The sequence below is a fragment of the Anolis sagrei genome, chromosome 1, assembly GCF_037176765.1.
Source record: "Anolis sagrei isolate rAnoSag1 chromosome 1, rAnoSag1.mat, whole genome shotgun sequence".
Classification (NCBI taxonomy): domain Eukaryota; kingdom Metazoa; phylum Chordata; class Lepidosauria; order Squamata; family Dactyloidae; genus Anolis; species Anolis sagrei.
In genome coordinates, this window is record NC_090021.1 from 123,470,516 (window position 1) to 123,486,198 (window position 15,683).

At 37.0% G+C, this 15,683-nt stretch overlaps 1 protein-coding gene across 2 annotated transcripts in view; it reads right to left on the reverse strand.

The window, feature by feature from the left end:
* Positions 1 to 15,683, reverse strand: part of CSMD1 (CUB and Sushi multiple domains 1) — a 1,217,927-nt gene that overhangs the window by 105,132 nt on the left and 1,097,112 nt on the right. For both annotated transcript variants that reach the window (XM_067468320.1, XM_060788521.2), the window contains exons 42-46: positions 15,329 to 15,517; positions 11,068 to 11,245; positions 6,271 to 6,416; positions 3,902 to 3,982; positions 1,574 to 1,687 (exon numbers count right to left, since the gene is read on the reverse strand). In XM_067468320.1, the coding sequence (XP_067324421.1) occupies positions 1,574 to 1,687; positions 3,902 to 3,982; positions 6,271 to 6,416; positions 11,068 to 11,245; positions 15,329 to 15,517 (708 nt within the window). The remainder of the gene's footprint in view (positions 1 to 1,573; positions 1,688 to 3,901; positions 3,983 to 6,270; positions 6,417 to 11,067; positions 11,246 to 15,328; positions 15,518 to 15,683) is intronic.

Below are 15,683 nucleotides of genomic sequence, written 5' to 3' on the forward strand. Positions count from 1 at the left end.
TTGTGTTTGTTTGTTTTGTTTTGTTTTGTTTTAGTATGCTGGCCCTTTTGAAGAAAGTTTTACTTTTCTGCTTTTGGGCATTTTGGTGTCAAAACATACCACACAAGGAGATATTTTATAGTAATATACATTTACTGTTTTGGGATGGTTGTCTGGAAACCACTTGATCTCATGCTTCAATGGTCTTTTGTACATGAAACATTTTTTATAGCCAGCAATACATTTTTTGACATTGGGGTCAGAAGATACACCACAACAAACGATACATTGCAAAGTTATTGTTTTTCCCATTTTAGTGCATGCAAGTTATATGTATTAAGCTTTCTGATCCTTGTGGAATAAGATCAAAGTTTCTATGCAACAGTGTTGCAGGGCCTGTTGCAACGGCGGTTAAGCATTGTCTAATTTTCTGCTTTCTGTTTTACTGAAAGTAGGTCCTCCTGTTTTATTTAATATCTTGGCAAAGAGTGATAGGAGTCATGAAATAATTTTGTTTCCTAAAGTTTTTAAGTTTTATTTTTGTTTGAACATTCTCTAGTCCTTTAGAAACAAAACCGTATCTTCCTTTATAAAATAAATCTCTTTACAGAAACCTATTTTTGACAAAACACTATGCAATCTATTATTTCTGAAGTAAAAGGATGTGCATACACATACCCTGAATATCCTATAAAATACATAATTTTAGGAGAAAAATCAACCCCCAGAACCTGGGTCAACATGACTACATGAAACAACCAAGTTACAACCGAGATAGGTTCTGTGGGTTTGTTCTTGAATTGAGTTTGTTTGTAAGTCAGAGCAGATACATTTTGAGGTGTAACTCCAGCCAAAAATATATATTTTTTATCTTTGGATAGCATAGGGAAGCATTAACATCCCTGTAGTGTCTGTTTTGCTGCCTGTGCTACTGTGCAGAAGATTTCACTTCACATTCTGCCCCTGTGAAACTGGATTTTGAAAAATGTGGCTTATTGTGGAAACAAGGATTGGTGAGAAAACTTCAGAGGAGACACCTTCCCTGCATGATAACTCTTTCAGGACTGGATTTTCCTTTCCAGGGGTAGATTTCTCTCACTTCCTGTTGTCTCACTTCTATTTGTAACTATGAGTTGTTTGTAAGTTGGATGTTTGTAACTTGGGGACTGCCTGTACTGTACTTTAATTTTTACCAATAAAGAAACTGTCCTATGAGTAGTAAAAGGTGAGTGTTTAGTCTGTTTGGGGAGAAACTAAAGAAAGCACTGATCCTCACTACCCTTTCATCATAGTGCTGCTTCTGGACTTTTTGAATGCTTGGACAGGGAAATGGTAGTGGTGTATTCATGAGTCATAATTTTGTCTCCCAAATTTGTCTTTGAATTATACATGAAGTTGATTTATACAAAATTATATGCAGTATTATATAGTTCAGTTTCTAGACTTTTTAAACGATTGATGTTTTTCAGAGAGCACATTTCAATATTTGTCTTGATTCCTCATAGTTATCGCTTGTTTGCTTAATAACAATTCTTACAACTAACCTACAAGAAATGAAAATGAAATCATAGTTTCAACAATACTGGATACATACCTTCACAAAAGGGAGGCGACCCCTCAAATTGGAGCTGTGCTTTTAGCTTACAGAACATCATGTCATTTCCAACCAGAGTATATCCAGGATGACACTTATACTTGGCAAAGTCCCCTGGAATAATATACAATATTAGTTATATGTGAATTTATATTTGCTCATAAATTTATGATTGCTTATTTCCTCTCTCACAACAGGATCTCTGGGAAGATTTTAGCTTTGGAAACAAATTGATGAGCAGAACTCTGGAAGAACAGGGCTTGAAACTTTGCTGGGAAACTTACTGGATGACTTTAGGGAAATCACTTAGCCTAAGAAAAATGCCAACCTCATCTAAATAAAGAAAATTATATGAGAAGGAAGTCATTCACATTAGACAATCATAGCATCATTTCTCCACTTCTAGGGCTAATCCTGAGTAGAGTGCTCTGGATCAGTCCTAGGAAGTCCATACAGCCCCACTGGAGAGCCAGCTTTACTTCTTGTCACCACCATGGTGCGTCCATGAAGCTCCAAAGTGTGCCTGGTCATAAGTAACCTTGCCAATGTAAGGAAAGGTGGCTGCTCAACTTAGGACAGGGGGAAAGCAGGGCGATAATCCCCTGCTTTCTTTCCAACTATGAGTTGCACTGGAGTTTATGCAAATGTGAAGGCGATAAGTACCAACCAGGGGCACTTTTGAACTTGTTGCAATTTCCAGAATTGCAACAAGGCAATGAAGGTAAGGGACCTCCCTTGTCCCCAGACCACGGAGTCCGGGAAGGCAGGATGGCTGTGTTAACCGTGGTGATCAGTTCTGTCTCAGACGTGGCCGAACTTTCAACATGGGTTGAAAGTGTGGGGAAACTCTTGTGCTTTGGGAATGTGTCATGTGGACACCACAGAGTCCATTCAACCCCCATGCTGGTTATATGGTCCGTCTAGATGGGCCCTTCCTGTGAAAACCTGCATTTGGCAGTTTAAGGAGTGGCATTTAGACTTCTCAGCCAGAGAGCTTCTCTAATCTCTCGCTAAACTACAAATGCTAGGTTTTTACAGGATGGATCCATGGTCATTAAGAGCAACATTAGTGTGAATGGGCCTAAGGTCACCATAAGCCAGAGTCAATTGGAAGGGAGAGAACAGCCAACACTCTTATATTTACTGTTAAATGTATGTGCTATACATAAAGCAGTTATTTTTTCCATTTTGGCCATTTTTAAGGTTCTAAAAGTCTTCTCCCCCTTGCCCCCCACCTCAGTTTCTGTAAACCCGTTAAATTTGGATATGTTAGATTAAGACTAAAATCTATCCATCTCAACTTTTGAACATGTGCTTAAAATTGTAACTTGCAGTGAAATGATCTCAATTAACACTGAGGTGTCTTGTGTGTGTATGTGTGTGTGTGTGTAACATTTATATCCCGTCCTTCTCACCTCTGAAGAAGGACTCAGGATGGCTACCAACAGGCACTATTCAATGCCGACACCATATAAAACATAACATACAATACACTTAGCAAAATTAAAAACATTTATAAATATACATTAAAAACAGTTCACCAGATCAAATCACCATCCTAATCAGTCCATATCTTCCCCAGCAAATCAGTCTATTATTCAAGCGCTTGATCCCATAGCCAGGATTTGAATATCTTCCTGATGGTCAGGAGGGAGGGGGCAGATCTGATCTCATTAGGGAGGGAGTTCCACAGCCAAGGGACCACCATGGAGAAGGCCCTGTCTCTCGTTCCCACCAAACACGATTGCGATGGCGCTGGGACCAAGAGCAAGGCTTCCTTGGATGATCTTGATGGTGTGTAACAAGAGATATATTCTGACAGGTAAATTGGGCTGGAACTGTTTAGGGCTTTATAGGCTAAATCCAGCAATCTTACTACTTTGTTGCTGTTGGACTAAAATGGCTAGAATTTCGAGATAGCAGTATCAATGGAAAGAGGTGATTAAAGTTGTCATTCAACAATGAAAGGTAACATAATTTTGGAAACTTTCTTGAAACTAATGCCTTTGAATGTAACTAACATGTGTCCAGCTACCATTTGGTTTCCATATTGGGAAGTATGTAACAGATTTTTCATGACTTATTGTAAATGACTGTATAGAAGGAAAGTAAATCGTGAAGATATATCTTTAGGCATCATTAGGAAGTGTCTTTGGTTTACAAAAGTAAGCATTGAGTAAGACACTACTTTAAATAAATGTGGTCAAGGCTGTCAAAGTCAATTTAATTCAGCTGCTCATTTCTGCAAGCAGTGAATTTCTTTCTGTATCACTTTTCTAAAAAGAAGATATAAATACAATTTACATTGTTGCATATTTTCATAATCACCTATTTCAAAATCATCATCTTCTGTAAGGCGGTCAGCTTCTGGAACTGCTGGTGGAGGCTGGCACTTCTGAAGCTGATATGCTAGAAAAGTAAGTAAAAACTGCATTAGAACTTGCTTGAATACTAGCTTCATTATAAGTTAGCAGTTGGGGTTGTGACATTAGTTCCAAGATGGACAAAGTAGAAGAAAAAAGTCATAGTTAACTAATTATATGAATTTATACTCCCAATTGATATAATTGCTAACAGTTAAAATAATTAAAGATCCTACAGTATCCCCCAACTTTCTTCTTTAAAATGTTTATCTTTAAAAGCCTTTAAAACAGTGGTTCTCAAACTGTGGGTGCCCAGGTGTTTTGGTCTACATTCAGGTTTCCCTGGAAAGAAAGGAGTTTTGGAGTTGAGGAGTAGCCACCGAGACAGAAAGCCCACTCTCTTGTTCCCACTAACCAAGCTTGTGATGGAGGTTGGGCCAAGAGAAGGGCTTCTCCTGAGGATCTCAGAGCCTGGGCAGGTTTGAATAAGGAGATGCAATCAGTCTAATAACAATAACAATAACAATAATAATACGTTTATGCCTTATCAGCCTCTCCTCATAGCTTGTGGCGGGTTACAACATAGCTAAAACACATAACAATTATATAAAATACACATATAAAAACATATTTTTACAATATATATAAATACTCAGAGCAATTGTTAAAATATAGTGGACACAAGATGTGATTTAACATATTCGTGATTAAAATTGGCTGGTTAGGCCTGGAGCTGAGCCATATAGGTCTTTGTACATCATGGCCGGCACTGGAGCTGTTGCAAAAGGGGGGCTATGAGCTCCCTATAGCCAGATCTATTTACTGTACCTTGTTCAGACACAAAAAAAGCTTAACAATGAAACTGTCCATCTCACTTGGTGTGATCCTGAGCTCTACTCTGGTGTCCCAGTTGAATGGCACCAACAAGCCAGGAAATAGCTAATTCTAATTCTATTCCTTGCATTCTGCTGATTAAACATAACACTTCCCAACCAGGAACACAGGCACGGTTGCAGAATGGGAGCTGCTGAGACTATTCTATTTGGCCACAGTAATGGAACAGCTAATTAGCTGCAGTGAGTGTGGCAATGGTGGGCAATAGCAATACAATACTGTGCTGTCATACTGTTTATGGGTTATCGTATATATATATATATATATATATATATATATATATATGTGTGTGTGTGTGTGTGTGTGTGTGTGTGTATGTGATATGAACAATCTACACACACACATATAGAGAGAGAGACCCTGCAAAATGTATGCTCTTTAACAGCTAATAGTAGCTACGTAAGTACATTATTTGAAAAAGAAATGTCATGGTAATAATTGAACCAGAGTTACAAATTCCATCTGTAATAATAATTTATGTAAGGTCTTCAGATAATCATCCCTGTATAGTAATGTACTGGTCACATTATTAAAGCACAGTGTTGCAAGCCCAGCTTGAAGTTTCTTTCAATTTTGTAATCTCACTCCACTATTGTAATCTTTAAACTTGCTAAGAGTGCATACTTTGTGTGTGTGTGTGGGGGGGGGGGGGGATGCTTAAAGCACTCCAGAATTATACTTTGTTAAGGGTTTACATATGTTCCTATACTGGGTATGTGTATGTATGAATGAGTGATACCAGTGAAGCAATAAATCCATTCTGGTTTTATAGACAAAATTTAATACAACTATCTAAGGTACTGAACCTACGATAAAGTTAGCATTAGCTAAAACCCAAAGTGAATTCACTATTCCATTCCCATTGAAGCAGCCATCCACCATTGTTCACTGATCTCTCGCTTTTCTTACCTTACAAGTATTTTGCAACTTTTCTTAGAATGAAAATGGTTTCTTTTACCTTGAATACAGACTATTATTTTAAAAACCCAAAATAAACATATGCTGTCATTTTCAAAAATCCCATGACACTTAACCTTTCTCTTTCTAGGTTTCTCATTTCTAATTCTGCATCTGTAGATTGATCAAAAGCTCCAACAGAGAAAATGTCCCATGGCTGAACTACTGAAAAAAATTGGAGAAGATGAAGTCCTTAAGACTTGCTGAAGAGAGCTTGGCCTGGGTTAAGTGGGCCAGAGTTTTTCCATTAAAATATTAAAAACCAAGAAAGACAGTATTAAATATTTAACACTAATTTTGCGGCAGATAATAAAGACGGATACTCTAGGGGTTTTATTAAATGAAAATATCATGCCAATTAAGCCAATCTAATTTATTTTAACATCAGCAGGCAGAAAAGACCCTTTTAAAGCTCCACATGCTTCCTCCCTAAATCTTTCTCTCACACACATGATTTGTAAGATGAGAAAGGGAGAAACTGACCGTGAAAATTGAGAACAAAGAACCCTCCAGTGGAGAAATCGCTGTGAAACTTGAGAAGGACTTGATTGCTTGAGCTATAAGCTGTCTCAAGAGCTGTATTCCCACTGAACACTCCCAGCTGAGGTGAATTTTGGTCTGGCCCGTCCCTAAGGACAAGAGAAAGAAAGCACTGTCAGCAAAAGCCTGTAATTACAGTTTAAATGGACTTCATCTTTCTTCTTGGCGGTAGCTTTAAATCTTCAAGAAGGCAGTTTAATCCTAACAGCTACAGCACAGAAATTCATTTGTATTCAGATCCATGGAGAAGACAATTAAGAAAAAGTCCTTCTAATGTGAAATTTGACCTTTGCAAGAAAAGAGAAGCTGTACTGTACAGTAACATTTATGGTAGATTATTGTGCACTTTGCCTTAAGATCACTTGAGAGCCTTCTTTCTAACAATGGTATCTATAGAACAGGCATGGGCAAACTTTGGTCCTCCACGTGTCTTGGACTTGAAATCCCAGACAACTTACCCACTGTTAGGAATTGTGGGACTGAAGTCCAAAACACCTGGATGGCCAAAGTTTGCTTATGTCTGCCATAGAAGAATGGTTAACTCACCCAGACACAGGCACACACACATACAAATAGGCATATGAAAAAAAATCACACGGGGCGAATTTCTTTATAGCGATTTCCTCAATATTTCAGTTTTATGTTGAGCAAAAGCTCTCTTAAAGGGATTGCCTAATCTCATCGTACCAAGATGACTAGATTCTCATAACATGTTACAAGCAATGTCAAATGTCCCTTCTCCATATGTAATTTGTTTTAATAATTTGAAATTGGTTTCTGTACACAACTAGAGTCTCTTCTCTTTCTGCTTTTGGTATTGGGCAAACGCAAACCACAAAACATAGCATAAGACAGCATAATAAAACAGGCAGATTGATATTTCTACTAGTAGTCATCCATGGAAGAATGCAATAATTGTCATATTTTCCTTAGGAATGCACAAATAAATCATTATTCTCTATTCAGAAAAGGATGTGCAGAATCCAAATGTTTATATGACCCTTTCTTTCGAATGCAGACATTCATGAGATCTGATAAACTTCACTGATTGAGAGAGGCTCCTCTAGCTGAGATTTGAGGTTTTCAGGGTGCATCCATACTGTAGAATGGATGTAGATGGACATGACACTGCAACTATGACTCAATGGACTGGAGTCATAGCAGCTCTAGTTTTAAAAAGTATCTAGCTTTCTCTGCCAAAGCGTCCTGGTGGCTCACTTACTTTTTGAAATTCTCCTATGAACTACAGAACCATAAATTGACAGAATTTACAACCACCATGTGCAATCTCTTTTGATATTATTTTGTTGTGTGCCTTCAACTCTTTCTGACTTATGTTAACCCAAAAGCAAACATTTCACAAGGGTTTATTGGCAAGATTTGTTAAGAGGGGGCTTGTTTTTGCAAAGAATGTGGCTTGATATCAACAGTATAAAACCACATTTCACAGATTAACATGGACATGAATCTGTTTTATAATGACCTGATGATGTATAATATGAGCATAGAAACTTGCTAATGTGTACCAGTCTCACCAAGAAAAATACAGTCTCTTTGGTAGAATCTTCAAAATATATATCTCCTCAAGTGTATCCAGGGGAATTAATTATATAGCAGTTTTTACAAGACACTAACCAACCACATTGCTAAGTTCATTTTGTTACAGTTTCAGATAGTATAGATTTTTCATACATTTTATATTAAACCTCCATGTAAAGAGAGAAAATAAATTCTAGGTTTCCAGACAGCAATATATTATGAAGCTTCTAGGCTAATAGACATCAGGGATTTTGTTATCTCTCTTCAAAATATTTTATATATTTTCCCAGATACTTTATCAAATAAAGAGCAAGTTTGTTTAGTGAGGTGACTCTAGTGGAGCAGATATTATGATCTGACTTTAAAGAGGAGTTCTTTATCAGGAAAAATATTTAGTGTAAAGACATAAGCGGTTTAGATCTTGCCAGTAGTCTTAATCCTTTCAATACAAACTCGAGGAAAAGGGCATTGTAGTTCAATGAGGGCTGTCTCACCAATCTGCTATCCAATCCTAAGAAAGTGTATTTCAAGAAAAGAGGAATCTGAAAAAATGTGATATGTTTTTTGAAGCAGCAATCTCTAAATGGCAGTGGCATTTCTAGGACTCAACATTTGGGCTGGCATATGGGTGTGAAAATATTTGCCTCAGGGACTGTTACTGTCTCATGTTTTTCCATATAACTCAAAGCATGGCTAATTGAAATTGCTAACGTGACAAAGCATGGTGCGTGTGGTTCTATTGCATTTTCATTATATCTAGATAAGTATTTAAAATTACAAAACAAATAACAGTTGAATTTGTAATCCATTTATATCTAGCCATTTCCAGAGGTGGGGAAAGGAAATTATGTACATGAAAATACAAAACGTTCCTAATGGTACAATTCAAGTAAGGTGTAAGGCATATAGCCAGATCCTGAGTATTCACTTTCCTCTGCTAAAAACATCAGCACCCCGAGAATTTTTAAATTATGGTATTTTGCAGGTTAAGTACCCTTTATTCAAAATGTTTGGGATCAGAAATGTTTTGGACTTCGGTTTTTTAAAATTTATTTTGAAATAGCTCAAGTCTAAACATGAAATTCATTCATGTTTCATATACAACTTATATACAAAGCCTGAATGTAATTTTATATCTTTAAATCGTTTTGTGCATGAAACAAAGTTTGTGTATACTAAACCATCAGAAAGCAGACACTTTCTAAGCCACCCATGTGAACAATTTTGGAGTATTCCAGATTCCTGAATTTTGGGTACCATTTTGATGTATTTGCAAAGAACTAAATAATTTCTGGTAAGGCCTCACAATAATTTCAAATTTAAGTCAGGAAAAGCAATATTAATATGGCTCTCCTCCTTCACATCATCTTTTCTAATGCCACCTCGTCCCCTAAAGAGACTGCAATGGAGCTAATAACACTCAGTTTAAAAAGGACAATGAAATAAAAAATGGCATTAGAAAAAAACTGCTAAAAGCATTGATTGGTTTAAACAACCATCTGAAGATGCCTTATCGAACAACAAAATCACACTTCAAAAAAGAAAAGACATTTATTAAAGCTGTCCTAAACAGCTTTGAGTTGTAGCATTTCCAAGGTTTAGAAACAAGCCAGGGCTAAGAAAATGATAATTTGTCAGATGGGGAAAATGAAAATAAAATGTATCAGTAAGCAAGCATTATGCTACTGTTGATGTCGCAGACAGTCAATAGATTTGGTAATATGCCAAACTGTTTTCAAATTTGAAGGAAAAAATATTGATTTGTTGATCCCAATTAGAAATATTTTGGAGTAGGATTTGAAACATCCATAATGATTAGATTTTTATTTTTAATGCATTCTTGTCTGTTTTTTTCTCAAATCAATAAAAAGGAAGGTTTGATGTGTAGACCTAAGACTTAATGGAACAGCAATGCTTTGTACAGATATGGAAACAGGTCTCTGATTGATTCCAAGTCCCAACCAGATGCATGCAAGGAAGGCCTTCAATTGACTGTGTTCCTGTTTTTGATTCTTAAATATTCCCTAGTTTAGAAGATATGAGAGGATGTGAAAGCCATCTAATCCTCGCTTATTGGGCAGCAGACATTGTATTCAACAAGGATATTTTCCCCTGTAAATTGAGAAGCAGCTGATGTTGCTACCTACTGTTCACACGAGCAATGTAAAGTGGCGGGACTGTGTTTGGGACTCTGCTTCAGTCTGCCTGCCTGTCTGTCAAAAAGGAGATTATTTTGGGGGACAGCAGAAATGCCAGTGAGCTGATTCCCAATTGACTGGGGAACAGACTCATATTACTTGCACAGTGACTATCTGGCAAATGAGAACTGGCTGAGGGTGGGGTGGGGTGGAAGCTGGGAGATACTACATAAATATAAAACTGTAATTGTTTCATAGCTGATAGAAAATTCCAGCCATTCGTTCTTCAAATATCCTGGTTCCAAATAGTGAATGGTTTTAAAAGTTCAAGTCAATCTAGAAACCAGTGTAAATTGATTGAACAAGGAAGTGCCTTGTTTCCATTAAGTAGTTCCAACTAAAAGCATAGCAGTCTCACCTAAAACCCACTTTTAAACCCATTTGTGGAATACACTGATGACTGGGAAATTGAGCACATACATAATTGTGCACAGATCTGCTGCCATAGCCACTTAGATAAAGGCAATACCTTAACATCCAAGAACAAAGTTGACCCCAGAACCTCAGTCCAACAAAAGTAAACCCTGTATTACGCATTCTATTGACAAGAAGCATCTCTGCCTTTTCAAGCATAGAAATCGGTTAGCGTAAATCTAGCCATAAGTGTTTCCAAGTATCAGTTCAAGACACCTAATGTCAGTTTAGGTTACTTTGACTATAACTGAAAAGTGGAACAGAGTTGATTATCCTTTGCACATTGATGACATAATGTGAGGCCACTCTTTTGCAGTGAAGAATTCAGTTCTTCAATAAACATGGAGCTTCATTCCCTGGCTTTCAGCATCATGATAAGGAGAAGCACAACTTTTCCCTTATTTTTCAAAATCATTTTGCCAAGTAATACAAGAACTTGCTAGAAAAAATCTACTGCATGCGCAGCTATCTGATCGTGCAGACACATGCTCACACATCACACTTCTTTGAGCGTATTGCTTAATGCAGATAGAGGAGAGATACAGATTAAACAGAATATTAGTTTCCATGGCAACAAATGTTAACATACCAAACTGCAATGTAGTCATTCACTAGTTCTGTTTGGAGTAAAGTGAAATTGATATAGATACCATGGCCCTGGGGTACAGTAATTAGCCATGTACAATCTTTGGAATTGGGATATTCATCTGGAAATCCGGGGGAGTATACCGTTCCATTCTGAGATGTTACATTATAGCCACAAGGAGCTGAAAAGAAGAAGAAGAGAAAGGTTAAGCTGTAGGACAAAAAGTTAAAGACAGAATGTGGATCTATCTTGAAATTAGGACAGAAAAACTCAACCTCAGGGATGTGTGGATTGGTTTCAGTAGGTCCACGAAAACTGTGTAAAAAAAAAGTGTTGAAATTCCATTCCTCTTACTTTGATTTTTTTTCTTTTACAGTAATAAGTGAAATACAAATTCTGCATTTTCATTAATTCACTGCATAATCCAGACAAACATTCTATCCTACAAAATAATTTGCATGTTAAGTGAGACATTGCTTTCAATAATAATAATAATAATAATAATAATAATAATAATAATAATAACCTTTATTTATACCCCACCACCATCTCCCCAAAGGGGACTCGGGGTGGTTTACATGAGGCCATGCCCATCAATACATAAACACAATATAACACAAAAACACAACAGAAAATCAGAAAATAAAATAACATAAAATACAAAAATACAAAATGTAAATATACAGCACAACAATATAAAATCAAAACATTAAACCACTAAAAATGAACACAGTGGGGAGAGCCAGTTCAAAGATTAAAATTTTAAAACACTGCGAGATAGGGCAGTGAAAAATATCAGGAAGGGGATCCGGGGGATACGGTAAGTTCATTGCACAAACCAGAAAATAAAGTGCTTCTGAGGACATATTATGCAGAGTTTGGTCAGGGATTATCATACATTCAGTCAGATCCCCAGAGGAGACTGTAACCCCCTCTCCACCACCAGAGATAGTGCATTCTCTATTTTATGGATCAATTCTGGGATGTATCTCCAAATATATCCACCTGAACCTAGAAACCTGCCCTTTTCATTACAGTTCAGCATGACATTTATTTACATAAACCTGTCTTATGTTTTCTTGTGCAGATACTGTCACAAGAACACTTCTCTTATTGAATTCATAGATTTGGTTTTGAACTTATTGTGTTTAATATGAATTCATCTCTTTAAAAACTATTCTGTTGTTGTAACCTAAAATTGTTTTAAAGCATTTATCATTGGTCTCTTTCTCACACAATCTCTGCTTTCAATTGCCTGTAGACTTATGACAACCCCGTGCATTTGATAAGATTTTCTTAGGCAAGGAATACTCATAGATAGTTTTGCTAGTTCCTTTCTCTGAAATATAGTCTATAGCATCAGATATTAATTGATAGTCTCCCATCTTAATTAGGACTGACTCTGCTTCAAGTTTCATACAGGATCTGGTGCCTTTAGAATATTCAGCACCTTGTATTATTTGTACACGAGGCTGAAATCCCACAATAGAGAGAAAAATGTAATATGTGTTTTGCATTTAGATGTTGCATATATTATTCAGTCTTACATATATAATTTCAAATCATACAATAACAGAATATTACTATTTCTAAACAGGTTTGAAATATACACATTGGTTCAAAGGTGGGAGAAATGGGTAAATTATTTTATTCATAGGCTTTTTTTAAAAAAAAGAAAAGAAAAGCAAAAAATGCTTAAAGCCCTACTTGTGGCTATGAAAAAAATACCATTTCATATGTTATGTTTTATGAAGTTGTTTAGCCCTGATGGAATTCAATTTGCAGGTTTCCATCTGGGTTTTTTGCATGACAAAGTGGAATGATATTGGTCATTTGCATTGTTAGGTTTTTTTCAGGGGTAACCATTTATGGATGCTAGAAGGTTATTTTAATTACAGCATTTTGATATAATCAATTTGAATTCTTAGCACGGCACAGAATAATTTGCTCTTTTCCTCCTCTGTATAATGTGTGAAATTTTGAAGTAATTTGAGGTAATTCAAAGCAACAAGACTGAAAAATAAGTGTCTGAGCACCAAACTGGATAAAAAATAGCTTTCTAAATCTGTATATGCAGGTGCATGATGAGCAGGCCAACTAACATTATGAACCATGAAAGATGTTTGAATAATTGTTGCAGGCAATTAATTGAACACAGGAGCTCAAAAACAAAGAAGCATATGCAAAGAAGTTTTTCAAATACTACTAAAACACTCTAGATCAGCTGTTTGATGGAGAAGCAGACCAGGGACACTGAATCAAGGCTGCTGACCCTTCTCCTAAGCAGCTGAGCACCGGATTTTTGCATTTGTTAAAAGGGTATGTGTGCTGTCAAATCAGACAAACACTGTGTGACCATGATACATTTAAGCATGTTTTTACACATGCATAGAAACCAACATCCTGCATCATTTTGTTGGTATGAATCCCGTCTCCCTATCTGTTTTCCCTATGCATGGAAATATAGAGAAAATAGTAGAACGAAAAAGATTAAACATTTTATTAATTGTCAACCCAACTTTGTGTTATGGTGACCCTATGAATAACTGGCTTTCAAGTCACCGTGTCATCAACAGCCCTGCTTAGATCTTACAAATTCAGACAAGGCTTTCTTGATCAACTTTAAAGGTAAAGGTTTTCCTCTGACATTAAGTCCAGTCGTATCTGATTCTAGGGGTTGGTACTTATCTCCATTTCTAAGCCGAAGAGCCAGCGTTGTCCGTAGACACTTCCAAGGTCATGTGGCCAACATGACTGCATGAAGCACCATTACCTTCCCGCTGGAGTGGTACCTATTGATCAACTCACATTTGCATGTTTTCGAACTGCTACATTGCCAGAAGCTGGGGCTAAGCAGTGGGAGCTCATGCTGCTCCCCAGATTCGAACCTGCAACCTTCCAGTTAGCAAGTTCACTGCACTACCGGGGCTCCATCAACTTCACTCACTGGTAATACAGCCCTTGTAATTAACTATTTATGGAGCAAAAGGATTGCAGCTCTGTACCATATTTAATGATAATTCTGATAGCTCTGAATGCTTGTATTTCATGCAGAGATTAATATGTGTCTTTAAAAAATCTAACGGGAAAAGAAGACAACTTTTATTTCTATGCACTCACCTGCCTCCCAAATTACTCCTGCTTCATCTTATTTTTTATTCAACTGGCTTCCTTTGGAATGAATGGGGTAAGGAAAGAAACAGTTTTATTTCCTTCACAATCCCATTCTAGTGTTTTCAAAGTCTCTTCCCCATTTAAATGGGAGCAGGCTGTCAAGATACACTGAAATTTCTGGATTTATTTTTCAGGCATGCAGGCAGCCTCCTTAGCTGCCATCATGCTTGGAATGTCCAGTCAACACCCTTAATATATGAAGTTATCTTTGTGGCATAAATTGGAAGTGCAGTAAACTAGAGAGTCAAAAACATTCCATCACCAAACATTTTCAAATCCTACTCCACCCACAAAAAGGCAAAAGAGGGAGGAGAAATGTTTCCCCAATTTTATGAATGATTTTCAGCATAGCACCAAGTTCCTCCCACCTCTAACACTTGGAGAGTTCATGCAGTTGTCACCAAAGTACAGTATCCTTAGGCAGGCCCGTAGCCAGGATTTCGTTTCGGGGGGGGGGGGGGGGGGCTAAAAAATTTTCAGGGGGGGTTTCGGGGGGGGGGCTGAGTCTGAGTGAAAGAGGGTCTAGCCTAGCAAACCTTTTGTATCATTACCCCAATACCCCCATGCATATGGGATATATTGAGTATGGTGATCAGATCATGATATGAATAAACATAAGTTTAAATAATGCACCAATAAGGCCTTTTCGCGAACCACCATGAAAATTTCGGGGGGGGGGGGGGGGGCTGAAGCCCCCCGAGCGCCCCCCCCCCCGGCTACATGCCTGTCCTTAGGGAATATTTTTCAAGGACTACTGCTTTGAGTTGTAGCATTTCCAAGGTTTAGAAACAAGCCTGGGCTAAGAAAATGATAATTTGTCAGATGGGGAAAATGAAAATAAAATGTATCAGTAAGCAAGCATTATGCTGCTGTTGATGTCGCAGACAGTCAATAGATTTGGTAATATGCCAAACTGTTTTCAAATTTGAAGGAAAAAACATTGATTTGTTGATCCCAATTAGAAATATATTGGAGTAGGATTTGAAACATCCATAATTATTAGATTTTTATTTTTAATGCATTCTTGTCTGTTTTTTTCTCAAATCAATAATCATGGTAAGATTATCATAGTAAACACAGCAAAAATTACCTTCACACTTTGGAAATGGATAGTTCCAGTTCCTGTTGATCCCATGGTGGCAAGTGAGAACAGAATGACCAATCAATACATATCCAGGATAGCACTCAAAAGATATTGACTGCCCCACACTATAATCAGAATTGATTATGTATCCATTGAAAAATTGTGGAGGATCTGGACAATTCTGTAATTCATAACCTAGCAGGGGAAAAGAGGAAAATATGTGAAATGCAATATCCTACTTGTAGAAAAATGGAATATAAAAAATTATTAAGATGGTTTTCTAAATTTATGGCTCAGTAAACTCATGTAAGGGGAAATAGAAGAACCAGCGAGGACAGCAGATATTAATTTCATGATGGAC